The sequence below is a fragment of the Barbatula barbatula genome (assembly GCF_947034865.1).
Source record: "Barbatula barbatula genome assembly, chromosome: 23".
NCBI classification, from domain to species: Eukaryota; Metazoa; Chordata; class Actinopteri; order Cypriniformes; family Nemacheilidae; genus Barbatula; species Barbatula barbatula.
The window spans coordinates 10,521,857-10,548,259 of record NC_136786.1 but is presented as its reverse complement, the minus strand read 5'-3'; the positions used below and the strand labels follow the sequence as shown (position 1 = coordinate 10,548,259).

At 39.4% G+C, this 26,403-nt stretch overlaps 1 protein-coding gene across 1 annotated transcript in view; it reads right to left on the bottom strand.

Annotated features, from left to right (window-relative positions):
* gli3 (GLI family zinc finger 3) overlaps window positions 1-22,643 on the bottom strand; it is a 96,353-nt gene extending 73,710 nt beyond the window's left edge. The window contains exons 1-2 of the mRNA XM_079487621.1: window positions 22,293-22,643; window positions 3,976-4,146 (exon numbers count right to left, since the gene is read on the bottom strand). Coding sequence (XP_079343747.1) covers window positions 3,976-4,105 — 130 coding nt within the window. The 5' untranslated portion in view covers window positions 4,106-4,146; window positions 22,293-22,643. The remainder of the gene's footprint in view (window positions 1-3,975; window positions 4,147-22,292) is intronic.
* Window positions 22,644-26,403: the final 3,760 nt, after the last annotated feature.

Here is a 26,403-nt window from a genome sequence, read left to right as displayed (position 1 = left end):
CCATTCAATAGCTCCCGTTAGTGTAACAGCCCTACACGGAGTGAAGGAGGAGGGGGCAGGTCGGACGGGACGAGAAATGAAAGGCTTGTCAGGATGAACGTTTCGGAGAAGGAGAGAGACAGGAAGAGGAAAAGAGAAAATCCATTTTGAGACCCCATTTTCAATTAGGCTCCACAAGCTGTTATCACAGGTGTCGCAGAATAGGGCGAGCGAGGAAGAGTGGCTGCTATCCGCCTGCTGAAATGAACCCTTATCTCCACGCCACAAAGATGGGCCCAGACAGACTATCTGTAAATTACTTTCTGGCCGCGCTGCTAACAGGAACTTTATTTCTGTCATGATGACATTTGCCTCTATTTGCTGTTGATCATTTAAATGCCTGACTAAAAAGAGGGGCGATGCCTTTAACTCTCTCTCTTTCTGCTTGCCTTTTATCCTTTTCGCGAATCTTTATATTGTTAAGTGCTATTATTGCTTTTGGGGAATCTCATACGGTCACACAAAATTGTGGTTTTTAAGAGTACATCGGTACATTTTTCATCAAAAACAAAGAAGTCTAAAAGGCTTTTACTGTTTTACTGATAGGATACCAGTGCTGGTGCCGAAACGCTACCAGGTCTGGAACCGCTCCATTTGTTTCTGTCAGTAGAAAAACTAAATGGGAATATCAACTACACTGGGCCTTAAAAACTTCTGCTCTGAAACCAGAACCAGCTAACATCAAAGACCAAAAATGTCCACGCAACTAAAGTTTTCAGAATAAAAATATCATACAGCTATAGTCAATTTGAACTTATCTGTAAAATAAAAACATTTTTGGTTGTCATAGGCGGATTCATATTGTAAATGTACTTATACATATATATCTATATCATTTCTAACAACCGCATGAGACACTAATTTGAATTACGTGAATGTAAAAATATGTCCACAAAACTAAAGGAAGCAAATGTAAGAAAAAATGGTGGGCAGGTCATGAAGTGACACAGTCAGTTACATCATTATTGTGGGCTCAAAGGACTCAAAAAAAGTCCATAATACAGACACATATAACGGCAGATAAAAGCAGTTTTTTACTATGCTCAGGGTGGTTAAATCCTGTCAATCAAAAGATTACTTAAAAATGCAAAGAACTTGTGCTCTTTATATAGAAAATGTTAAGAAACATCACCAGTTTGATTTTCAATATTACCGGCTATAATTTCTTCCCTCTCTACTTTATGCTTCCTTCACTTTCAATCATTTCATCCCTCTAGCATCCACAAGAAATCACAACAAACCAATAATACAGAAACTTTCCTCAGTATTTCTCTCTCTGAATGACAGGTGCCTTTTTGCACCTTTCTCCTTTTTAATTAACAAATTATCCCATGACGACCCGGTTTATTCACCCCGGGCGCACGAGCATCTCTCTCCCCCTCTCTCTCTCTCTCTCTCTCTCTCTCTCTCACACCGTCCAGGCAGCAACAATAGAATCAGGGGACTTTGTGGTCCACCTGCCTAGAAAATGATGTGAGTTGAGGAGGAGGGACGCCCCCCTCCCTTTGCCCCTTCCAAAGAGGACCAATCAGGCCATTGTGGTGGCACAGTCGGTTCCTTTGAGCTGTCAGGCCAGGGGAGCGGGTCCGCAAATGAATGGTGCGCGGGCCCGCTCCGCTCTTTAGCTAACCATGTGGGAATGCTCCCTACCAAGCCTGCACAATTACACGCAGTGGCAAAACTTTTTCCTAAACTTTTGTGCCGTTTGGTAGAAAGAGCAAAAGAGTAAACAATCAGAGTGAAGGAGAAGGTATCTTAATTCTGAGTTATATTACACTCTGAAATATTTATTTCCTCTCTTACAAGTTATTCTTTCTCATTTATCAAGCTTCTCTTTGTCTAAACTACTCCGTCACATTCTCAATGTATTATTTGGGGTTTCCCCATACACACATTGCTTGGATATGCCTCCCCTGATCTAGGATCAGTTTCAGACATTATCATGAGGAAAAAGCCTAATACCCTCACCCCCATTGGGTGATCTTGGGTCTGTCAAAGAGGTGGGACCATCGGCCAATGCCACTGTTGGACCTTTCACAATAGCCTTTTGTTACTCTTGAGGGGGCGGCGCGGGTGACATGGGTTAAAGTTGACGGGGGTTTAGGTTACATCAGATAAGAGGTTATGAGTATTGGGAGACCAAGAGAAGGCAGGGTAATTATAACCACACCAGGAATGTGTAAGCTATCTTATGGCTGTAATAAGGCCCTTTAGGGAGCAGGTCTAGGGTCTACTGTGATGGATAGCTCATTACGGTTCTGTTGAGAGCTTGCGGTCAGAGCTGCTTACTGGAACCAGGGCTTATGAGAAGATGAAAAACTTTTTAACACCGGTATGTCTATTTAGTAGATTTTCCATCATACACTGTCTTAAAGACAACTTGTACAAACACTCAAAAATGTCATAGGTCAAAGCCACACTACAAGATAAATCACAAATGAGATCTCATAATGCTTTTGATAGGTGCAGGACTCTCCCTGTTTTGGAAAAGAAACTCTACAAGTCTCAAAAGCAATGCTCAGGACACCAAAGTGAGCAACTGTCAAAGATTTTTATTTACCTCAAACATTTGTTCTTCCAAGACCAAATTTGTGTTATGCTGTGTACTCGATGTGTTAGCTGTGTACTCTTTTTATGAACGTTGTCTCATTTCAGTATTTTATGTCTCCTAAGGAATTTAAGGAGAAACATCTTAGCACAAGTTGAAGAAACTGAAAACACCCAAGCACTAATTTCGGTTTTATTGTATGTTCATTTTATTAAATAAACAATTTGTTAAATGGGTCGTGTAACTTTTAGCAAAGTAGCGGCTCTACTACTGATAACCCAAAATAATACTTGCTAGACATACTTTTAACCTGCTAGCTAATGTAATATACTTGTTATTTATTTAGCTTATTATCATAAATAATCTGCAGGGACTCTATTCATTGCGGATAAGTACACAAAGTTAAATTGGGATACCAAAGAGGCAATGCGCAGTACCGTTTATGTTGTTGCATTTAAACAGTCTAAAGTCACCGACTAAAGTCACCGACTCACAATTTCCTTTAAATATTCAGCTGAACTATGCCTTAAAGACAACTTTTACAATACCCAAAATATAATGAATTATATTTAGCCAAAACTGTTACGTGACCCCCTGAAAGCTGATCAAAACTTGATTACTTTCATATTACAAACATGTTAAAACTCGCATGGGGTGAAAGTTGTCATGCCCTTTCATTTAATAAACCGCTTGCGTGGAAAACAAAACTCCATCCCGTGGCATGTCGAGGGTGATGGTATTCATTTAAAAGTGAACCCCTGGGTCTCTCCCACGAGTGTGGGACTGAATCCCGGCCAGATGATCACTACGGCAAACTTTCCAAGACAAACCTTATGTTGTTCGGAGGAGTAATTACCCTCGCATTACAGAGAAAAATCCACAATCAGTAAGCCAAATTACATCCATGCTTTTTCCACAAAAGTAACGCTCTATCCCCATCTCTAACCCCACAACCCTGCCCCCCCTCTAATTAATGAAAGAAAGCTGGCCATCTGGGAATGAATAACAGTGAGAGAGCGCGGGAGAGAAAGAGAGGAGAGAGAGAGCTCATAAGAGCAATTAATGGTGCCCTCCTCTACAAAAAATGAGGAAATTATTTTTCTGACTTCCTGCCATATGACCAGAGGCTCTCATATGGAGTGGTACGGCAAAAATGTGGACACAAACACACTTACAAATCTGTGACTATTTGACACTCCAAACAGCAATGCTGGAATCTGCTTGAAAGTAACGCTTTCTGTAGATTTTTTGTAGATTTTTTATCTATAAAGCACACGTCAACCATAAACAGTGCTGTGGAAAAACACATCTGAGATATGAAATAGAGGAAGAAAAGAAGTTTAAAATCCTGGGAAGTCACAGGAGAGGGAAGAGAGCTGGAGCTGTACCGTTGGAGGTAGTGCTGGAGGCCACAGCCTTCTCACTGATGTCTGTACGGGACATGCTCTTGGTGGCTACGATGGTCTCCACCCTCTTCTTCTTCTCCGCTGCAGAACTGGTCTGGGACTGGGTTTCCATGACGACTGCGCATTCCTCAGTACCTCATCAAGACGGGATGCCTGCAGGATCATGTAAGGAAGCGGTCAGAGGTCAGTGGTGGGAGAAACAAGCAACTTTGTGTTATGCAACACTGACATTAAGTCCATGAAAAACAGAAGTAACTTATTAACAAAACATTTGCCAAATAACAATCACTCCTTTTGTATGGATTGGATTAATATGGCTAGGCTCTTTTCGCCCTTGCACTCTGTACAGAAAGAGCTTCAGTTCAATCCTCATTTTGTAGGTTTAGATCCCTATCAAGGTGTCTGTATTCTTAAAGGGATAGTTCACCCAAAAACAATGATGTTAATATTCTGTCATCATTTATTCGCCCTCATGTCATTTAAAACCTGTATGTGACTCTTTCTTCTGTGGAACACAAAAAATATATTTTGAGAAATGTCTCAGTGGTTTTGTGTCCGTACAATGGAAGGCAATGGGGGCCCGTGTTGTATGGTTACCAACATTCTTCAAAATATCTTATTTTCTGTTCTGTTGAAAAGAAAAAGTAATACAAGTTCTAAAGATATCGTTTTGAGTGAACCATCCATTTAAAATGTATTTTACACTTGAAAAGGTTACATTTATGTACAGGGGGTGGATGTAGGTTTAAACCAAGAGTCTTATTTCAAAATACTGCATGTAATGAAATAATATCACAGATTCTGCCTTTGTGAGTTTATGAATGAGCAATAATTGATGGAAATATGTAGTCTGTAATGAAAGCATTGTAATTACCTAACAACATTTCTAATTGTTTTCTGAATCCCTGACAGGAGTAGGTTACAAGAGTAATATGGAAGTAGCTGTCTGAGGTTTACAACACAGCTATTCAACTTTGGAGTGCTTGAATCTCTAGAGGAGAGGTGTAACCATGCTGAATGAGAAGTGAGGAGGGGGGTGCAGACAAACACAGTTAGCTTTGTTTGTTTAGGGGCTTTTTTCTTCAACCACTTGAGTGTGAGAGTGTTTTTGCGAGTGTGTGTGTTCACTTTCAACTCAACACAACATCTGCTACCAATCCTGGTTTACCAAGAGAGAGAAAATCTAACAACAAGCATGCAATTATCAAGAGTTTTGATTTCGTTGGTTGTTTGTTTTCCTCGACACGAAAATATTTGGTCGCGATATATTAATTGAGATAAATAAAGGTTGACAGAAATGTGTATCGTTTTAGTTCGTAGCTACGCTGGAACTTTGAAAATCTGTGTCACGAAGGGAAAAAAAACTCCCGAAAGCCAGTGTGCTCTGACTCGCATTACAATGGAACACATCTGACGAGGGAGCAAAGGTAAAAAGAACTCAAAAGAGCGAGGCAGACAGACACAGACTCCCTCAACACTTTTATCAAATTGCTTTTGACCTGTAGTTAGTGAAAGTGAATTTACCCTCGGTTCATAATCCAAAAGAGACACAAAAACTTCAAAGAAACCGTCGTAAAATGAAGGAAGCAGATATCGACAAAGTAAATAATGTATAAATGAAGGTTTGGAGAGCACAGCAGAGAAATCAAGATTTACACATTCCTGTGGACGGGCAAATACGCCAAGCTTGTGTCCATTCAAGCATGGCTGACGTTTCTTTTGTGTGCTCTACGGGGCGGCCAGCCGTTCAACTTCGGCAATTAAAACGGGGACCTTTTCACCCATAATACCATTGACCTGGTCTGTGCCACCTAATCCCACAGGTGTTCAGAAAGCTTAGCCTCTCCAGCCATCTCCTCCCTTTTCCCAAACAACACTTCTTTACTCTATCCATACTTTCATTCACATAATCATCATAAACTCTCGATGATAAATATCTATTTTTGCATCATTTTGAATTACTCAACTTCCTTTTTATAGGATATCGGGACATCTTTTCAGTATCAACTTTTGTACGTCAAAAAGTGTTACCAAAAGTTATTTTATGTGAACAGGCCTTAAAGGAACCGTTCACCTTCAAATTGCCATTTTAAACCTGTGTGATTTTCTTTCTTCTGCAATTCACAAAAGAAGATATTCTGAAAAATGTTGGTAACCAAAAACCATTGGTCCCCAATGACGTCTATGGTATGGACACAAAACTAATGCTAGTCAATGATGACCAACGGTTTTCGCATATTTGGTCTGCAGAAGAAAGTCATACGGGTTTAAAATGACATAGAATAGATACAATTATAGAATATTCATTTTGAAGGTGAACTATCTATTTAACTTTATGACATTCAGGTGTAGTGTACAGTGTGTAGGTCACACAATGCTTAACAAATGTAGAATGACACACAGAGATCTCTAATGTGTGAGGATGTTAAAGCCTGGTATAACTACACCCTAAATTGATGAACATTACATAATGCATTAAACCAATATTTGGTGGAAGTTGTTTCTTAAAATAAATGTAAATTCTTTATTAATGCTTATTTCTTGAACTAACAGAGTCCCCCGCCCAATTAGCCGTAGGAAAGAGAAAGAGTGTTTCTGTCTGTGTGCTGGGTCATAATCCTTTCTCACAAAACAAGAAGTGATTAACCAGGTTTAAAATACAGCAATTCTCGCTTCTCCACAGGAAAAAAGTCTTATTTTAAGCACATTAAGCAAATCAATTTAACATAAATTATACGCTCTGGTGACAAAGGCGGAGAGTTGAAAGTCGGTTGCAAATGTACACCAAAGTCACGCACTTAAAATGCACTTCTGACTCATTAACTGGCATGATCAAATATGAACTTGTTTGTTAAAATAATTCTCCTTCAAAGACTTTGCGTCTCAAATGTGTGCACTTCATACTTTATGATTGAATGCATGGTTCTGGTGTACAGGTGAGAGGATTTGAGTTCGTAAAGGTCAAACAAAGATTTTGGGTGTATGTGAATTATAACAGTATATAAGTATGTGAATGATAACAGTGAATAAAAATTACATTCATGCACACATCTGATTAAGGAATAAATCAGGGTTCAGACGGCAGTTAAAGTACTAGGTTTATATTTATGTATGGCAGATTTGGAGTTTGGGTTTTTGAAATGAAGGGTTTAGGGCGTAAAAAGTGTATATAGCTGCGCTATGGCTTCCTGAGAAAAACTCCCACTTAAAACAGTTCATATACCATCAAAGAGGTGATGAATATACATTATATACAGTATCCTATGGTGCAAAAGTTTGTGTTTTTAACCCCAATAAAATGCTTTTAAGCCAGTTGTTTCTATTTTTTGCTGTAGTGTGTCAGTAGTAAATGTCAGTTTATGTACATTCATTTTGCCACTATTTGTAATAATCGAGTTAGATTTGGTACGCACAAGATGCGTGACAACAGTCCGTGCCACCATTGACTACCATGTCAGGAAAACTGCTTCATACATTTCTTTGTTCTGTTGAACACAAAAGAAGATATTTTGCAGAATGTGGGGAAGCAAACAGTTCTGGGGCACTTTTGACTACCATTGTCATTTCTCCTACTTTAGTAGTCAATGGTGGCCAACAACTGTTTGGTTACAAACATACAACCAAATATCGTTCTTTGTGTTCATCAAAACAAAGGAACTTAAACAGATTTGAAAAACTGTTTGTCTCATTTAAAAAAAACGATCAACAATTTTCAACTCTATTGTTGAATAAAGCTGGAAGGTGTAAAATAGGTTGTTTCAAGGACGAGTCCTCATCCCAGAGGTGCTGTCCATCGGTGAGCATTGAGCACACTACGCTAATAAGATTAACCTTCCTCTCTCTCTTCACGCAGAGTGTCAAACAACCTTTTCCACTTAAGATGCTTTACAGGAAGCGGAGAGGGACCGCAAATGACTTTCACCGCTGGTTGAGCCCACTGCGTCTTACGTTCCCGGGTAACAAACGCACGACGATGTAATCTTAATGCTTACACGGTTCCTCTTTTGCGCTTGCTGCTCAGTAGATAAGAACGGTATAAAGAACGTGCGACAATACCAAACCTCTAGTGAGCGCTGGCTCCTTGGCTTATTAGCCGCCTTGTTTGTTTGTTTGTTCTGTCCCGCACTGGTTTGTAAGCTGAGAGCAAGAGAGAGAGTCAAGACATAAAGAACAAGGGACCCTAAAGACACGTCGAAATGAAGGAGCGGCTTTTTTCTCCTTTCAGGCCCCCAGAGTAGAGAAGTTTCTCTTGTGTAGCTGTCTCGCAAATGCTCCTGACAAGACTCATTTTCACGCCGTACCACAGAGCTCGTGTCTGACACTTTGCATGCTTTATTCTCAGATAAATGAAAAGAGGAAAATGCAAGTTCAGCTGTTCGCTCGAAAGCCACTGAACTTCTTAACTCTCATTCAGGGTCTAGCGCACAGACAAACGAAAAAAATGCGAGGTGAAAGCCTGGAGGGTTTGGAATGAAACAGAAATTTGTGAAAAAGCAACACTGACGGTTTCGTCAAGAGCATTCAAGCCCACTAGAAATGCAAATACTGAACTAATAATTGTAACTAATAATTAATACAATCTGGAACATTTTACACTATATATCACCATCTCTGTGCAAAGCATAAAATTGCACGTTACAGTACGTACTGCTCTTTGGTTAGAAATGCTGAACTCGATTTTTTATGTACTTCATTTCAACAACAGCAAAGAGAAAAAATGGGATAGCATATTTTTTCCAATATGATCACACTATTTTTCTGCAACAATGTTCATTAATTTCTAGAAATCCTCTAGCAAACAACATATATCTCAACATCAAACACAACTATTCAACCATATAACGTGAGAGTTTCATTAACTTATCATTGTTCGTTTCAATGATATTTACTAATTGTGGGAGTAGATAGGAGACAACTCCTGATTTGTCACTCCTGATTTGTGACTTAGACTGATCTCTATTGATTAGCTGTCTCATTTCGTAAGGCGCCATCCTTATGTCCTCCGGAAGTCTCATCCTATAAAGGATGCGGTGGCCGACGCAAAGGATTGTGGGTTATCTATAGCAACAAAGGATACACCCCATGTGTCCTCCTGATTCTCGTGAAAGTAGGTCGCATTAGAAGGGTGCATACGGAGTGTCCTACCTGCTTTTATGAAACGAGACAGCCTCCATGATGTAGCAGACCTGGGGAGGACGCAGCCTTGCGAAAGGAGACAGAAGTATCGACTGGGAGACATCCATGCGCTTACAAAAGCTCACGCAGAGGCATGGAAACGCCGTTGTGATTGGTCGAATAAGTTACCACATATGTAACTTGCCCGATAAAGGGTTAAAAATATTTTTTACATACTTTACTTACAAACCAGACAAAGAAATGTTCATGCTGTTATGCAATACTCATCCAGTTACTGTTTTTACAAATATATCTCATATTTATTGAAGTGTAAACTATTCAGGAAGTTTTATTAAAAAGAATTGTCTGTATTTGATTTCTAGAGTGACTGAAATTAAATAATGTAACTATTACATTGTCAAAATCTTGCAATATTACAATACTGTACCACAGTCAAATATTAGTCTGACATTTCTTAGTCTAAACTGAAGTAACATTGAACAGTTAATTATGGGGGATCAATTTCCATCCACTGTTTGTATGCGCACGTCTTTACTGTACTGTACGTTTGGTGATGTGCGAATGTGAAGTTCAGGTAGCTGAAGAGAAAGAAAGAGGGTTTCCCTTTGCTGATGCAAAACAACCAGCCAGCCCATCTTTCGCTTCTTCTCTCCATCTCATACACACACAATGCTTGCATTGAATGAGATCAAACAGAGATGTGGTGAGACTGCTAAGGCTTTTAGGGGGGGTCTCGCGCTTCACTCCCCAGGGGCCCGGAGCAGACCTCAGTACCCGTCACATCTCAGTACCTCACAAACTCACAACAAGTACTGTTCACCTCAGAACGCCGGCTCACTTATAGCTGTGGAGCTCCACATACATCCAACTGCTCTACTTTTACTATATAGTAACAGATACATTTACTATATAGTAACAGATAATCTTACAAAGGAGGACTTTTTAGCACTTTGCTCGCTTCTTTGTTGCTTTATAGGCCAGAGTAGATTGAGGCTTTAGATGTTGTTTTAAATTAAATTGATAGCTCACCCAAAAATATTTAGTCAAGTTGTTCCAAAACGGTATTAAAATCGTTGTTCTGTTGAACACAAAATAAGATATTTGGAAGAATGTTTGTAACAAACATATCTGGTGCCCTATAGACTTCCATAGTATCCACCTTTTTCTTGACGTCTCCATGGAGGGCGTCATTGCAGCAAGTGACTTCCTGTTAGCGGTTATGGCAAATAATTCATCCAATGTTAAGTGTTTTTTATAAATGTAGAGCTCTTGGCCGTCAACATACATAAGACGATATATCAAATCTGCCTGCTGGCTGGAGTTTTATGTCATCATCCCAGTAGATGTCACTATCCAAAAAGGAGGATACAAAGAACTTATATAGCAGTTAATGGTGCCAAAGAACATTTTGTTTCCCACAGTCTTCAAATGTCTTCTTTTGTCTTAAACAGAACAAAGATTTTAATACAGTTTTTTAAACAACATGAAGGTGAGAAAATAAGGACAGAATTTTAATTTTCGGGTGAACTATCCCTTTAATTAGAAGAAATATAAACGAGACGACGGATGAACTATAAATTCTGATGCGAAATGTTTCAGATCAGATGTTAGAATCACATATTGTGAAGTGACGAAAACGCCAAGCAATAGTCTTGATTTAATCTCATTTCTGTCTAGAAGAAACAATCAAGATATTAAAGTGAACTCTTTAGAAAACACTTCATATCTGATAAGAAACGAAAACTTGCGCTCAATTACTCAAACCGAATTTAAGATGCGCATGATTCATATGTACAGTACACACACACACACACACACTTTGTATGCTATCAGACAGATGAAGCAGAAAGCACTTATTAGCCCCACTGCTATAAAACCAAAGAGCAAATTATCCCATAGCTTCACGATTCATCAAGCTAGACCCGGTCCCGCGTCCCCCTCCCCTTTAAACAGCCCCCCTGGAGAAGTCATAATGTTTACTTAAAGACAGGCTGCTGCCCCCACAGGCATGCTCTATTAGTCCTTATTAATTCCTATACAGACCCTGGCAGCCTCGTCATTTACAGCTTATTACAGGCCAGAAATTAGACTAGATGAAGTCACACTGCAGTATACAGCTCTGCCGGCGAAAGAGGGGGGCTGAATACAAAATGAAGAAAATGAAAGTGAGACGGAGAGAGAGAAAAAGATGGATGAACGAGAGCAGAGGGGAGAGAGGAAAGGTCAAACGAAGGGAATGCATTACTTTTAATATACGCAAAGATAAAGACGCAGCGGATGAGAAGCGAAAAACGGTGACCGACCTCTGAAATGCAGGGCAGATAAACTTGAAAATAAACTCAAAATCAAGAATGAGGGATGGTTAGACACAAAGCAAAGAGTATTGCATTAAGTGATAAATTATCTCTGGAATATATATTATAGCTATACACACATACGGTATATTAGATATTGTATATATTCCAGACAGCATTTAACACACCTACAGCCATGGAAAATTAAGAGACCAATCCAAATTTTCATTTAATCAGCATTTCTAGATGTATTGTGGCCATTTCAGTCCAATGTTTGTTGAATTTCAACAAAATCATCCAACAGCAATGTCAATTTTATTGGTCTGAAAAAATACAGAGCATCTTTTCAGTAATTTTGATCTGTTTCCCAGTTTAAATTTTCTGCAAATAAATGCAAATAGAAACAATATCCTTTTTTGAAATTTTGCTAAAAATCTTGTTCTTCACAGAATGAAACAATAATGACCATTTTACCACTACACAATAACTATAAATATTACATTTTAAAATCAGAAAAAGGCAATTCTACGGCTGTGTATATTGGCTAATCTCAAAATGTCCAAATGTCAAGTATACAGTCTACCGGAAAATTATTATACTGAAAGGAAGGGTCAGACACATCGATGTTACACAAAGGTGAATATTTCCAAATATTATAAAAGTTAAAATTCTTAAGAACAACTCCCTGAAAACTTTTTTGTTTAGTAATTCCATCATTCGGCAACTTAACTTTACCATAATAAACAGCCACACAGAGTTGTCTGCGTGTGTGTTTATTCACGCTCTGTAACTCTGTAAAGAGTCAGAGTACGCTCCTCCATGCACTGAATTTAATTGTGTGTATTCCTCTGTAAACCAAAGGCAAATAAAGCTGTTGAATGCCACAGCGAGAGGAAAAGTAAGTTGTGGGACAAAAGCACCAGGGAGGCAGGCACAGAGGGAGTTCTGGAAACTTCTAACAGCCGCCTGTCTCACCACACATGCTCAGAAACATCTTCCATCTGCAGCTACACAGGAAGGCGCGAGCAGCCGTGTTGAGGCAGAAGCATCGTCTGCGCTCCTTCATCATCATCATCCAAACCACCATATTAGTTCTCGCACACGTGGACTCCAAAAAACTGAAACATACTGTATTCCATTCATGATGTAAATTATACACACACCTTAATGTGAAAGTGGTGGAACGAATTGCATAAGAATGTATTCAAAGTTGGAAGTTTTACAGCAAACCACCTTAATCTATTGCTTTCTCTGATTTTCCATGTGAAACCATAACAGTTAGGATCAGGTCTCTTATATTAAAATGAGAGCCTTCATCTGAGGCATTTGAATTCACACCAATGGCGTAAATTTTACTGTTTGTTTTGTGTGTTTGCTGTTTCCAGTCTTAGAAATGTTGTTCATCTAACTATACGTCTACTTTCGTCTACATCCTAGTCTTTTATAAGCAATGCATTATGCAGGTCCAAGTGAAGCAAGACATTATTAATTCACCATTTTCCTAGTACTACACAATATTTTCCTTGTAAAGTACAATCAACGTTAGCATCTGAACATGCATTACCCAGCAGGCCGCTAGATTAACCGATCAATCTCCAACAGGTTAGTAAAACATCTGCAATAATAGAAATCCATTAATCCCACCTATCTCTATACGTACACACATGTTCATGCAAACCGATGTCTCCGCACACACTTTGACACAATGAAATTAGAAAAACACAGACAGCCACTCATTAACACATTAACCTAATCTCACGCTCGTAATTCCACCGGTGTGTCGTGTTTGCGTGTGTGTGTGTATGTAAAAACAGCGTCAGGTCTCTTGGAGTTAATGAGTTTACATGGCTTTTTGAACGTGTGAGAGGCACTTTGCATTGATCTCCTTTCGCTGCGCTAGAAGACAAATCACTCCGGCTCGACTCTCATCTCGACCTCTCACTCTCTAATCATATAAACACACTTGCAATAACAGCGCCATTAACATATGTCACATCCCGGGACGCGCGCAGTTTAACCAGCGTTAACCAGACAACCTTAGCGTTTGTTCCTTTACTCTTTTTGCACCCTTAAAATGTCCTGAATGACTTGTGAAAAATGTCGGACACATAAACCTTGTATCTCCACATTTTGTGTTTTAATTTTTTTCATAAATGATTAGTGTTGGTTATTCCTGTTTGTCTGTGGATTATCTATATATTTAACCAATGAAAGGTAATAATATATATACACATTTTTGTTTTCCATTTTCAAAAAATTTGCAGATGTGGAGATACAAAGATTCCATTACATTGCATTACATTGTAAGACTATTCCATTATGTTTTTAAAGTGAATTTTTGTGTCATTACGCCATCTACATGTTTCTGCTGTCACTAAGCAATATCATACCAACCATAAAGGAACAGTTTACACACAAATAAAACAACTCGTCTTAATTTACACACCCTCAAGTTGTTTCAAATCTGTATACATTTCTTTGTTCGGAGGAACACAGAGGAAGATATTTAGACAGCTCTGGGAGACTATTGACTAGGAAAAATTACATTGGTAGTCAAAAGTGCCACAGAACTGTTTGCTTTCCTACATTCTTCAAAATATCTTCTTTTGTGTTCAACAGAACACACAACATTACACAAAGTTTTTTCTACTATGGTAGTCAATGGTGCCCCAGAACTGTCAGTTGCTAACATTCTTCTCAATATCTTTCTTTGTTTCTTTGAACAAAGAAAGTCATACAGGTTGGAAACAACTAGAGAGTGAGTAATTCAAGACAGAATTTTCATTTTTGGGTGAACTATCCCTTTAAGTTAACAAGTATAATTATGTACAAGTGTTCTGGCTATGTATTTTTTAAAACTGTTTTAATATTCATTTCGGTTACATACATTTAATACTATGCCTTGCCCTTGCAAACACCGCAAGTGTATTTACAATCAATGCATTTTCCTTCATTTTAGCAACCTGAGGAACAAATCACAACAATTTTCTGTGGTAACCAACAACATGCCATGGATGCTGTTACAAAGCTTAACTCCTGCTGAACCCATAACATTCCTTCAAAAGGGCTGTAACTTGCAGAAACATAATTGCAGTTATGCAAGCCCGACATCTGCATTCTCCATTAAAAATGTTTATCCGGGACTTGTGAAGCTCTTCTAGTATAAACATGCACAGATCCTTCACTGATCATTCTAACAAGCAAAACCTCACGATCAACCAAAGCTCCAACCCCCTGAACCTGCAAGACATAACATAGTCAGCCAAGTGTCTATCCTGCCGAAGACCTGAGATGCTATCTCAGCAGCGGAGAGGGATTTGGTGGGATGAGTTGGAAAGATCTCGGCTGAGTTCAGTAGAGTCATTCAGTCTAATAGGAGGTGACAAGTGCTTAGACTGTAGCACAAAAAGCCAAACAACATAAATAATTCTAAAAGCTAAGGAGGCCCCTTTGTATGTGAAACCATCCCCCTGAATACACTGTCGACACACATGCCGGCACATGACACACGCACACGCATTTCCAGGCATCTGAGGGTTCCTTCAAGCCTTTGTGAGAGCGGACTTATTCACATCTAATGTATACGATATCCAGCTGCCCGCATCCAAACACCTAGGCCACGTTTACACGATGAAAAACGCAAAGGTTTTCCTTCCATTGAGGCTCGACAACAACGCCATCGACAAAGTTGTCCCACCATCTACTCGTCCTCCCTTGCACTTTGAAACCCGTTTTCAAAAGTTTGCATTATCAGTCCCGTAAAACTATTTCCTTGTAAACGAACAGCCAAATCGAATAAATTGTTGCTTTCGTTTTGAAAACGGTCTTGTGTAAACGGCCCCTTAATGTACACTTATTTACACTGAAATGCCAAATACAAACACAAAAAATAATCAGTGTTCTTCTCAAATGTGCTTTATATGTATGATAACTCACACAGGTGGGCAGACGTATACACGCTCTTGAAATGCATGGCGGTAGAGACCTGTCTTGTAAATCTCTTTGTGAAAGCAGCTTTTGGGAGCTTACACACTGAGCTCTATGAGTAAAAAACAGTCCCTGCTCAGCTCACTCTCTTCCTCCTGTCTTTTCTTTTCACCTTGTCCTACGATCTCTCCTGATTCTTATTCCTCTCCCTTTCTTTCTCTTCCTCTTCTTTACGTTCCTTTTTTCCGGCTACTTTTTTCCCCTCCGAAATGTGCTAACAGCCCCCTCACATGTTTCCCCCACGCTTTATATTTCATGGTTCCTCTTTGTGTATGGTGGACATCCACTTAAGATAGTTTTCAATGAGCCCTGTTGTCACAATGGATAGGCATTTTAGTCATTTTGTCTACAAGCAAATACATGGATGGAAGTGTCTTACATACACACGGGTACGCCTCGGACAAATCACATCTCGCTCCATTTCAGTGTCTTGCACTGTAAGCAACTTGTCTTAAACAGTTAAATCCCTTAATAAAGACATTTAAAAGTCTTGTTTGAACACTTTTATATAGCGGATACTGAATTTCAATCCGCTTCAATCTGAAGTTACACAATCACTGTACTTTTGATCGTTCAATGCTGTCTCGAACATGCCTTACAGTCAGAAACTGTAATGCATGTTTGTAAGTATGCAAACCCACTTCTCCATTCACAAACCCCGGTCACTCCAGCCGCCCCGAGCTCCCGGTCCCTCTCTCTCCCTCAGCAGTGAGTAATGTCCTGCCTCCTCTCAGACAATGACTTCGGCAAGTAGCCGCCAAACTGCGGGGCAGCAAGAGAGGGGGAGAGCTCCCGAGCGCCGTTGACAAATGGAACCTTTCCCTCTAAACCGCGGCTGCTGGGAGAGCCTTTTCGACAGCGCACGGTTCGCTCGATGTCCGCTGAGAGCATGCCGCAACCTAAAGAGGCCGATGGTGTGTGTGTTCCTGTGTTTGTGAGTGTGACTGAATAATAAATTCCGTAGTAAAGTCTAACCTTGTCCTCCTGCAAGAATAAGATGTATTTCCCAAGCAATCTGGACTCTCTTGATAAAAACAGCACTTTGGAGTATTATGGCAAGGGCTCCGTTGCGGCTCGGTTTGCACATTTATCCTGTTTTTTCTTTACTTCTGGTTTTTATTCATGCTCAATGTGTTTGATAAATGTAAAAAAACACAATCAGATCAACGTTACACATGCAACTATTCTTTCATAAATTGTTGCAATTAATTTTGTTGCATTAACGTAAGAAAGGGTTTTTACGGCCCACAAATTTTAGCAAAATCAGATAAACATCTGTGTATGTATCATTGCATGCCAGTATAGGATGCAATACTCTTCCTCTTGTACCCCCCGAGTGTTTGTGTGTCACTGAAAATCCGTGGTGGCACGCTAACATTACAAACAACCAAGCACTCTGAAGACCCCTTCGCTCCCCTCCACTCCAAAAGCTCCTTCAGGGATCTAGTCTGTAAAACTTTTTACCTCCACCCCCTTCTCCCTCTCTCTTTGCTTGGAAGGCTCTGGTCTTTGTTCAGCAAGAGAGGGACCCCTCCAATAGCCCCTGCCCCCCCTTAAAACTCCCTGTGGAGTATTGTTAAAACAAAGCCCCCCCTCGTACACACCAACCCACTCTCTCTCTCTTTCTCTCACTCACTCCATCTATGCCTGGGCCCTTAAACCCAGCACACTTTGCATGAGAAAAAGCTATTAGTCTTCAGATGCTGTGATGACAATGGGGGAGTCTTTCAAGCCTGCCTGAAATTTGCTCATATAGTTGAGTCTCCTCTTTTGTTTTAGTAAATAGGGACATTATTTATCTCGGGTAGCGGGGAGGTGAGGGCTTTGACATTTACTTTTAAGTACTCAGAGGGGACACAGAGAGTAAATGAAAGAGTGCAAACATGAGTGCAGGAGAACAGAAGAGTTTTTTTAAGGATTTATGGAAAACGCATGCCGCATCACGGACTGTTTAACCTCTCTACATATGGACCTGATATTCAGTTGGTCCCGAGGTCTTGTATCGCTGACCCTGAGGTCACAGGTTAAGTCAGTAAAATGTGGACAGTTAAAATACTTGAATCTTTAATTTTTTGCTTTAATTTTGATGTCTTTTGTTTAAAAATGAAATGCAATCTGTATCTTGTCTATATCCTGAAACATAAAATTAAACACTAATGCACTAACATGCTCAAGATATGACTCCTCATTTTAATTTAATATAAAAAAGCCTCTCCACAACTACGAAAAAACTGTTCTCAAAAATATCTCTACGTCTTACTAGTTGCCAAACTCAAACTTAAGAGACCAGCAGTGCAGAACACAAAAACATCCATCAAACATAGAGACCAAGCTCTGTCCCCTATGTGTGTGCGTTTTAAACATTTTTACATTTGTTCGAAATACCTCACATCAAAGCCCGACACATTTACAACACACGCCAAGCTGTCCGTCACAAATCCTTAACACACCCTGCCACCAAATGGGGAAGTACTTGTGGCCGCACTTCACACAACAGGTTTACGGACATTTTTACGACCGGACAGCGAAGAGCAGAAGTTCTTGCCAACACACAACCTGCAGCTGTCACCTAATTGAGAGAAGAAAATGTTTGCGTTAACCATGATATGCTAAAGTTGGTCACCAGCATGTGTAACAAAACATGTGACCAAATATGTTTGTCTTTCAGCAGGGCAGGCTCCAGCTTAGCTCAGAAATATTCTTTCTTTTTTAACTTCTCTTTTTATGGTCTCTCTTTACAAAAAAAATCTCCTTTTCCCAGTCTCCAACCCGTCTCTAAAAGGGTAAATGGCCTGGCTAATTGGCAGGTCAATTTTGAGTTTCCAGCAGCCAGCCTTGCCAGTGAAAACAAACTGTCACTCTCCAACTTTGGTACGAACCTGCTCATTTCCTCTTGACTGCCTGCAGGCTGTATGTGAATTAGAGAGGGGGGGTGTATGTGACTAAACATGTGAATGAGCAAGTCTTCTGGGGCCTCGGACTCTGCAAGCATTTGAGACTTTTTGTTAATGTGGTCCAAAAATAATTTGGACATTAAGTCACACTGAACAATGCTCGAATTTCATTGCATTAGGAACGAATGACAAAAGCGACTGGCATCTAAAAACAAAAACTAGGCCCAAAATCATTTTACTGGATGTATAAACTCCATCCACACAAGTGTCATAACAAAGCAATATCTATGATTCTCCAACCATCTTAAACTGAACTACATTCTTTTATGAGCTGTTAAGTTTGAAATGTGTGCTTGTGCCACTTACTTTGATATTTTATCATCTAATGCAATGCATTTCATACTTCTGCATTAGTTGCTTTCATTTACTTATGTGCCCACACACTTTTTCGGGCCACTCACTGTATATAAAAAAGAGAGATGATAAAATGAAAGGGAAAAAAAGAGAAAAAGAAACAAAAAGAGACGGAAGGGGTCGTCCTGACATAGAGGGAGATCTGAGGCATGCCCTGAAGGGATGACTGGGCCTGGGGATTAGAAGAGGGTGAGAGAGAGAGAGAGAGAGAGAGAGAGAGTGACAGAGAGAGCCCCCCTACAAAGCTATAGACACCCTCCAACGAGACACAAATGTAGACGGACACTTTTGAGGCGCATATACTCTTCCTCAATGGGTCAACTTCTCATCTGACGATCTTCAACTTGTGTCCCACAGCCAGAGAACGTCTCTGCCTAACTTTCTCTTTCTCCACCTATTTTTCTCATCCGCTTGCTTTCCCTCGTTCCCCTTTCTCTCTGTTTTGCTCTTTGTGTCTTTTCATTTGATGTCAGACGTATCAAGTTGAAGATCATCAAAGTGAGAGATTGCAGTTGTAAGCTGTGGCCTGTTGACAGCGGAAGCAGAGAGCCTCAGCGCCACACAACAAAGGCTCCCTGGCAGATTTGGTCAGATGGTACTTGCCAGGGTCAAAAATGCTTAATGTGCGGAAATGCAGATATATTTATTTCACAAAATATGGAATTTTACTCCATGATTTTCTCTGGAGGCGAGATTTAAAAATCTGACAATGGTGAGGAGAGCGGAACGGGAGTTTGATTCTTGATGAAACACCACATGCACCAAAAGCCTAGCAGTCATCTCCTGCCATCACAGATCTATCATAACAAATCACTTTATGTACTTCGGTGTAAAAGCAATCAGCTCAGCCAGGCTGCTGAGACATCAACTTGAAAAAAAAACACTCTTCACCATGACACCACAAACCACTACGCACAAAACAAGCCCCGAGAGCACTTCCAGGATGGCGTTCTGCTATCAGTCTCAAAGAGACACTGAAATTTCCCATCCATTTGTTACTTATTGGTTTGGACAATAAGCACAGCGCTATTCAAACTCGCATTAGCATCTCAATGACCCCCTGTTAGTCATCTCATTCCCACATGCACCTAATGACAGGTAGAATTGCTTTAGGATGCTAAAGGACCCTGAGGGTGAAGGGTACAGGCGTCCCTCTCAAACGGCGGGCCTAATCTGAGGGTTTATGCACGAGGACTGGGAAAAAGGGGGGTGGAATGGCATTGTGGATAATCGCGTGTCATCTCCTCTTGTTAATATTAGCCAGTGACATAGTATGCTTAGTACAGCGGGCGGGAAAGGGGAGGCGGGCGGCAGTGACCCGCTAACCTTCACAGACTGTTCTGCAATGCAACCGTGCATTTATTAACATTAAACTATGATGGACTCCTATTTGAGAGACTCTTACGAGGAATTGTGAGTCAGTTTTTCTCTGGTTTTAATCTGACTGCTCCACTCAGTGCATGACTCAGTGAATAATGACTAGCTCTTTGCAAAAATTACACCTGTTTGATCAAAGCCTTTTTCACCAAACGGTTCAATTAAATGCTATTACAGATTATTTTTATTAATGTTGAATAGGCCTATACGAAAAAGCTGGAACTGGAATGTAAAAAATTGCTCTGAGCACATGCAATCATAAGCATTGTATTCTGTGGTAAAAATGTATTGCATTTTGTTTCAATAAATACAAATAATAAACATATCTCATATACCATAAACTAATCATGTTTGCTTGATTTTTATGCATATCAAAACGTTCCATTCTAGGATTCGTTGTATAATTCACCTAATAATTTATTTAATTTATCTAAATAATTTGTAATAAAAAAACTACAACGACAGACATATTTACAGCAAAAATACAGCCGTCAGATAAACACTAACTAGAAAACTCAAACAGAGGAATTTTTGATAATCATGCTGTGTCCTTATCAGGGAACACCTTATCATCAGTGTGCTCAAATTTAAGACTCATTTCATAACAAACTAAAACTCCATTATGGACTTCTTTCAACGTTTGAGCTAATATTAAATGAAAGAGAACACTACATCAAATCACATCATCTTATATTTATCCAGTGTCACTCAAATCCTGCAATTCCTTGGATATTTTTTAACATAAAATGCAATCCACGGTTTGCCTGTTGTATGATCAAATACAGAATTCAGCCTTCGGGTACTATATAGGGAGCATCAATAAACACACAGATCCATCCAAAAAAATGTGCCCGCGTTAAACGAATGCAATTTAGGACCAAAATTTTAAAAAGAAACAAAACGTTGCACGGACTTGAGGCAGAATGGCAGGCCTCTTGTATTTCAGAAAACATTTTGCTACACTTTACAAAAGCGTCCGTATTAAACACGTCACTGTAAATATTTATAAAAGCAAAAGCAACGTGTAAGACTTGCTGAAACGTTTTCTTTATATGTGAATTTGAATGTGACGTTATCCGTCATTAATTGCGCGTGTCAGGAGGGATTTGGCGGGGCAAGAATGTTCCGCTGCCTCGTGAGTACTGATGATCCGCAAACTACCTGCCAGCGTCCGTGTCCTCAATGCACAGTGCTCGCTTCAGGCCGAAAAGTTTGAAAAAGTTTTCAACAAAATCTACACTCGTGCCACATTTAAATACTCGTGCAATGCACTTAAACGTAAAATGATCACCTTGACTAAAACTAACCAATACTAAACTGTAAATAGCCTTTTAGGTTTCAGCGAATTTTATCCAATTACAATTCGAGGCAATTATTTTAATAGCTCAACTATTAATTTAGTGTTCTTTTGTATGCTTACGTACAACTAAACTACAACACCTTCATTATATTCTACTTAAGTAAAGAGTTCGTTCATGCATTTTACAAATTACAATCGCGTATAATTATTTGTAAATTATTGGTCTGCCTACGACCAAAGTAGTTAGTCCTTTTTAACCTAATATTGTAACACCAAGTATTCTTTCTAAAACGCGTATTTATTTTATCCTTAGGTTCAGTAATGGTTTGTCGTTTTGCTTTTAATGTTTTTTATAAACTCAGTATAAAGTGATAAATGCCTTAAAAATTCCGAGACTGAAATTGAAACACGATGCCATGTAAATATGTGGGACACAACTTTTCTTCGGATGCTAAAAAAGCTGAGAGAGCACGTACACGTAAGAACTTAAATAAAAAGGGTTTCATACAATAGTGTATTAAAATGAAATGCGTCCTAATGGGTTCTACTATTCACAAATAATTATTAATGTAACCGCTGCATAACACCGAGACACATTCAAAACATATTAACAGACCAATAGGGGCCGCAAGTTTTGCGTTAAGTTGCCAAAGTTTGCAAATCGGCTCTGCCCAATTTTCACTGTAGCTGTACCAGCAATTCAAGCAATTTAAACTTTGTTTAGGAACGTATTCATTTCACGTAAGAATTTACGGCAAACTGTCAGGGGTATCGCATTTCGAGGGTTGCAACTCCCTTGAAACGCTAAACCCCTGACAGAAGTTTGCATTACTCTCAGCCCTTCTTTTTTTTACTTCCACGAAACCAGAGAAAAAAGCGCACATTTCGTGAACTTACTGGTCTGAAGGTGGCTTCCCTCCAGCTGCCGAAACTTTTCTTTCCTCTCGCTCGCGCGCAGATGCTCGTCGCGGGGACTCTTGGCCGCTTTAAGACTCCAAAACTGCTCTGCGGAGTTTTTCTCTCTTTCTTTTTTCCCCCTCGTCTTCTTTTCTTTCCTATATGCGCTTGGCAAGGGCAGCCCAAGCACTTAACTAACACCCTATCCTTGCTTATACATACCTTAAACCTCGCTACAAAGTCTAGCGACTCGCGAAACTCCTAAATGTTTATCGCAATAAAGTCTGTAACGGACATTTCTCGGGGAAAGATTTGAAGTGTTGGAGCTCCAGCTGCCCTTTCCCTTTGCGTGACTCCTCCCTTTCGGAGAACAGACACACTACCTCCCCTCTTTTCTTTCTACCCCCTTTTTCCTCCCTCCCTCATTGCCTTATCCCAGCGCTGCTTCCTCAGACGGAGTCACGTTTGTGGCAGACTGTAGAGGGAAAAGCATGCGGCCACACTGTACACTTCCATGTGTTCTTGCTCCTGCCTTAAAGCATACAAACAGATGTACTTTTTGAAGTTCACGTTTAAGTAAAATGCTTTCTGCTATTACTGTTTACATAATATTGAACACTCAGACCAAGGTTAAAACTTTTCGTTATAAAAATAAATCTAATGCATTTAAAAAAAGGAATCTTAACCAACTTTAGGAGAAGATACTAAAAGAATATATAAAACAAAGTTTCTGACGTCATGTGATCACACATTCAAAAGGTACAAGTCAAATTTAAGAATTTATCAAAGGTTTAAGAAAGACTTGGATTCTTTGTTTTCTGCTTTTGAACAACAAAAAAGAAACAAAAAGCCAAGTCCAACATGGTATTCATTGAAAAGAGGATTGTGTGAAAATGACTGAAATACCCTTTAAATTAAACAATGGCGAATTATTAAAATAATTATATAATAATAGGATTACTGGAATATACTTATTTCATTACTTAGAATGACTACATTAGCCAATATTAATCAACATTGTAGGGACTGAAACTTAAGATATAAAATAACGTATAAAAAATCTTAAATATTATCCTTTCTTCTATATGAAATAAAATCCTTACCATGCTTCAGCAGCACAGCCATCCATCCTAGATCACAGGAATGTGGAAAATGACAAGTGCGTACAGCAGAGGCCGGGAATTCTGTCTGCAGGGAAAACCTTAAAGAGAGACCTTAACACAAACATCGGAAGGAGAAATCGGCGTCCTGTAAGGGTTATTCCTAATCAATATACATAATCAATATACAGGGAAATTAGGCTGTTAAAAAAGACCTGCTGGGCTCACCATCAATCAATGGGGCACTGACTGATTTCTTCACAGTATAAAGTCAAATTCGAATCTCCTAAGCAGGATCTGGCTGTGCGTGTGGTCAAGAAGTCAAGTTCAGTAAATGTTCTTTTATTACCTTTTAGGCTATATTTGATATGTCTGCAGAGAGGAAAAATACGATCATACTGATCCACAGCGTTAGACTTTATAACGCTTAAAAATTATAAATGCTCTTCACATTCATCTTCAAAATGAAAATGTTGTCATTATTTACACACCCTCTTTTCATTTCAAACCCGTGTATGGCTTTCTTTCTTCTGCAGAAAACAAAAGAAGATATTTTGAAAAATGTTGTTATCTGAAAACCGTTGGTCCCATTTGACTTGCATTGGTTTTGTGTCCATACTAAAGAAGGTTACCATGTTGGTTACCAACATTTTTCAAGCAGAAATAATTAAATCACACTGTTTTAAACTGACAACAAGGTGAGCAAATGATGACAGAACTTTAATTTTTAAGGTGAACTACTCCTAAAAGACCAGATCAAAACTCAAGACTCAAGAACTCTTTTAGTGAGCACGTCCATGCAATATCACACTAGTGCAATGAAATGTTGCTTACCTGTAAGTTTTTAACTTATCAGGAAACCTATAATTAAAAGTATAAATTAAAATGAATACAAAAGGACATTAGTGGTATATCAACAGACCAAAAGAACATATTTAGAAAATAATGAAATGAATAAATAGGAATTTGTGAAGTAACAGAAATAAATATACCATACAAGAGACAAAAAAAGACAAGCCAAGGAAAAAAACAATACAAAACTACCAGTTAACCAATGTACACAGCTGCAAATAGTAGTTACCAAAAAGGCAGGAAAAAACTAGCGAAGCAAAACCCTCATACCAAGATCATCCATTACACATAACATCTCACATTTATATAAGTCAACCAGAAAAGCCACAATCATGTGTGTTTATTCATGTATTTGGACACAGAGAGAGTTCTGATACATCTGTAATTCGTTTAAACAGTGCCACAAAGTTCTTCATATTTAAACAGATTTCAAAACAGATGGGTGAAAAAGAACGTGAATGTCCATGGCCAGACAAATACTGTATAATACACCTTTCCATTTGTTAACTCGCTCTCGACCGCTGTAGTCAAGTGGATGGAATGATATAGAGATGTAGTCAGTCAGTCAGCTCTCTTTGTGAATCTCTCTGAGAGAGATGGATGAGACAGAGAGAGAAAGGGTCCACGGAGAAGAGGTGGAACGAGAGGAGGGGTAAGGCAGAGCGGGGATTGGGGGTGGTTAGCTGCTCCCGAAAGTATTCCATCAAAGAGGAGCCGGATCCTGGGGATTGAGATTTTGCCTGAAGGCAAGTAACCGTTGGTCTCCCAAGAACATATTCCAAAGTCGGCCTCGAAGAGCCAAAGCACACATCAAAAGCAGCAGTGGTGCCAAAGCGGTTCTGGAGGAGAAAGAAAGGGGTACAGGTTCCTTCTTGGCCCCCTTTGAGCCTCTGATCTCACCCCAATTAAACAAGAATTCCTGACTATTCCAGACCTGACTCATATTGACGTGGTGCACACCCAAAGACTTATCTAAGAGTCATTTTAAAATGCACATATATAAGACTCCAGAAGATTTACTTTTGGAAAATGTACGCACTCTTTTTCAACAATTTTATTCAAACCAACTTGCAGTGTAATAAAGCTAGATATATTTTGACAGGACATGCACTCGGCGGGTGTCGAACCCATAACTTTGGCACTGCTGGTTATGAACTTTTTTGTATATATCATACATACACAATACAATTATACGCACACACAATAAACATTCAAACTTCACAGGCTTGAATTCTTCTGACAACATTTTATTTAATGTAACTGTTTTTTACTATCATAATGACGTAAAGATTCAAATGTTTTTGACTGAGAAAGTATTTTACTTTTAAACACAATTAAAATGTAATACGAAATACAAAGTCATATCCGAAAAGCATTGGTTCATTGGTACATGTGTTGCATGCAACATGTTTTTTTTTATCAAAACTGTCATTCATGAATTAGTAGTCTCAACTAAACTCATAAGGTTGCATGTTTGCTTTGCTTTCTGTTGAAAAGCTTGAGCGAGGATTACCAGCTGGTTCCGAAACTGAGGTTTCTCATCTTTAAGTGTTTAGTCTTGAGCCCAGTAAACACTCCACAAAGGAGAGATTATTGAGTACTAATCCACTGTATACTCAAAGGCTAAAAAGGAAAAGGCCTCTCACTTCTAAAGAACACAACCGCTCTTTATCCCAGCACAGAGCAAATGGTGGCGATATTATCTTTCTTTTGCGTCTCTTTTTTCCCCTCTTGTAATATTGGGATCCCTCATCTCGCTGTTGGAGGTATATCTGGTGTCGGCGAGTAAGCCATTAGTGTGTGGGGCTGATAACGGGCGCACTCTTTGCCCTTCACCCCGCCCTACAATTGGAATGGGATATTTGTGAGATTATTTTGAGGCTGTCAAATATAATAAACGCAAAACTGTATTCACTTCAGCTGGTTAAGTAATTTTCTGACTGATGGTATCCCGGGGGAATTCCATGCCGGTTTTGAAATAACGGCATAATGAAAGTGGTATGCGAGTTGTCTCTTATCGATAGGGATTAGAGGGAAGTAATGAAAAGGAGGGGTTGCCGAGCCTTGTGTGGCATGAATTTGATTATCTAATGGACGGTGGTGGAAAAGCGTGCTAATTTCACTAAAGCGTGAGACCATTCTACGCCCCTGGCTCTGCT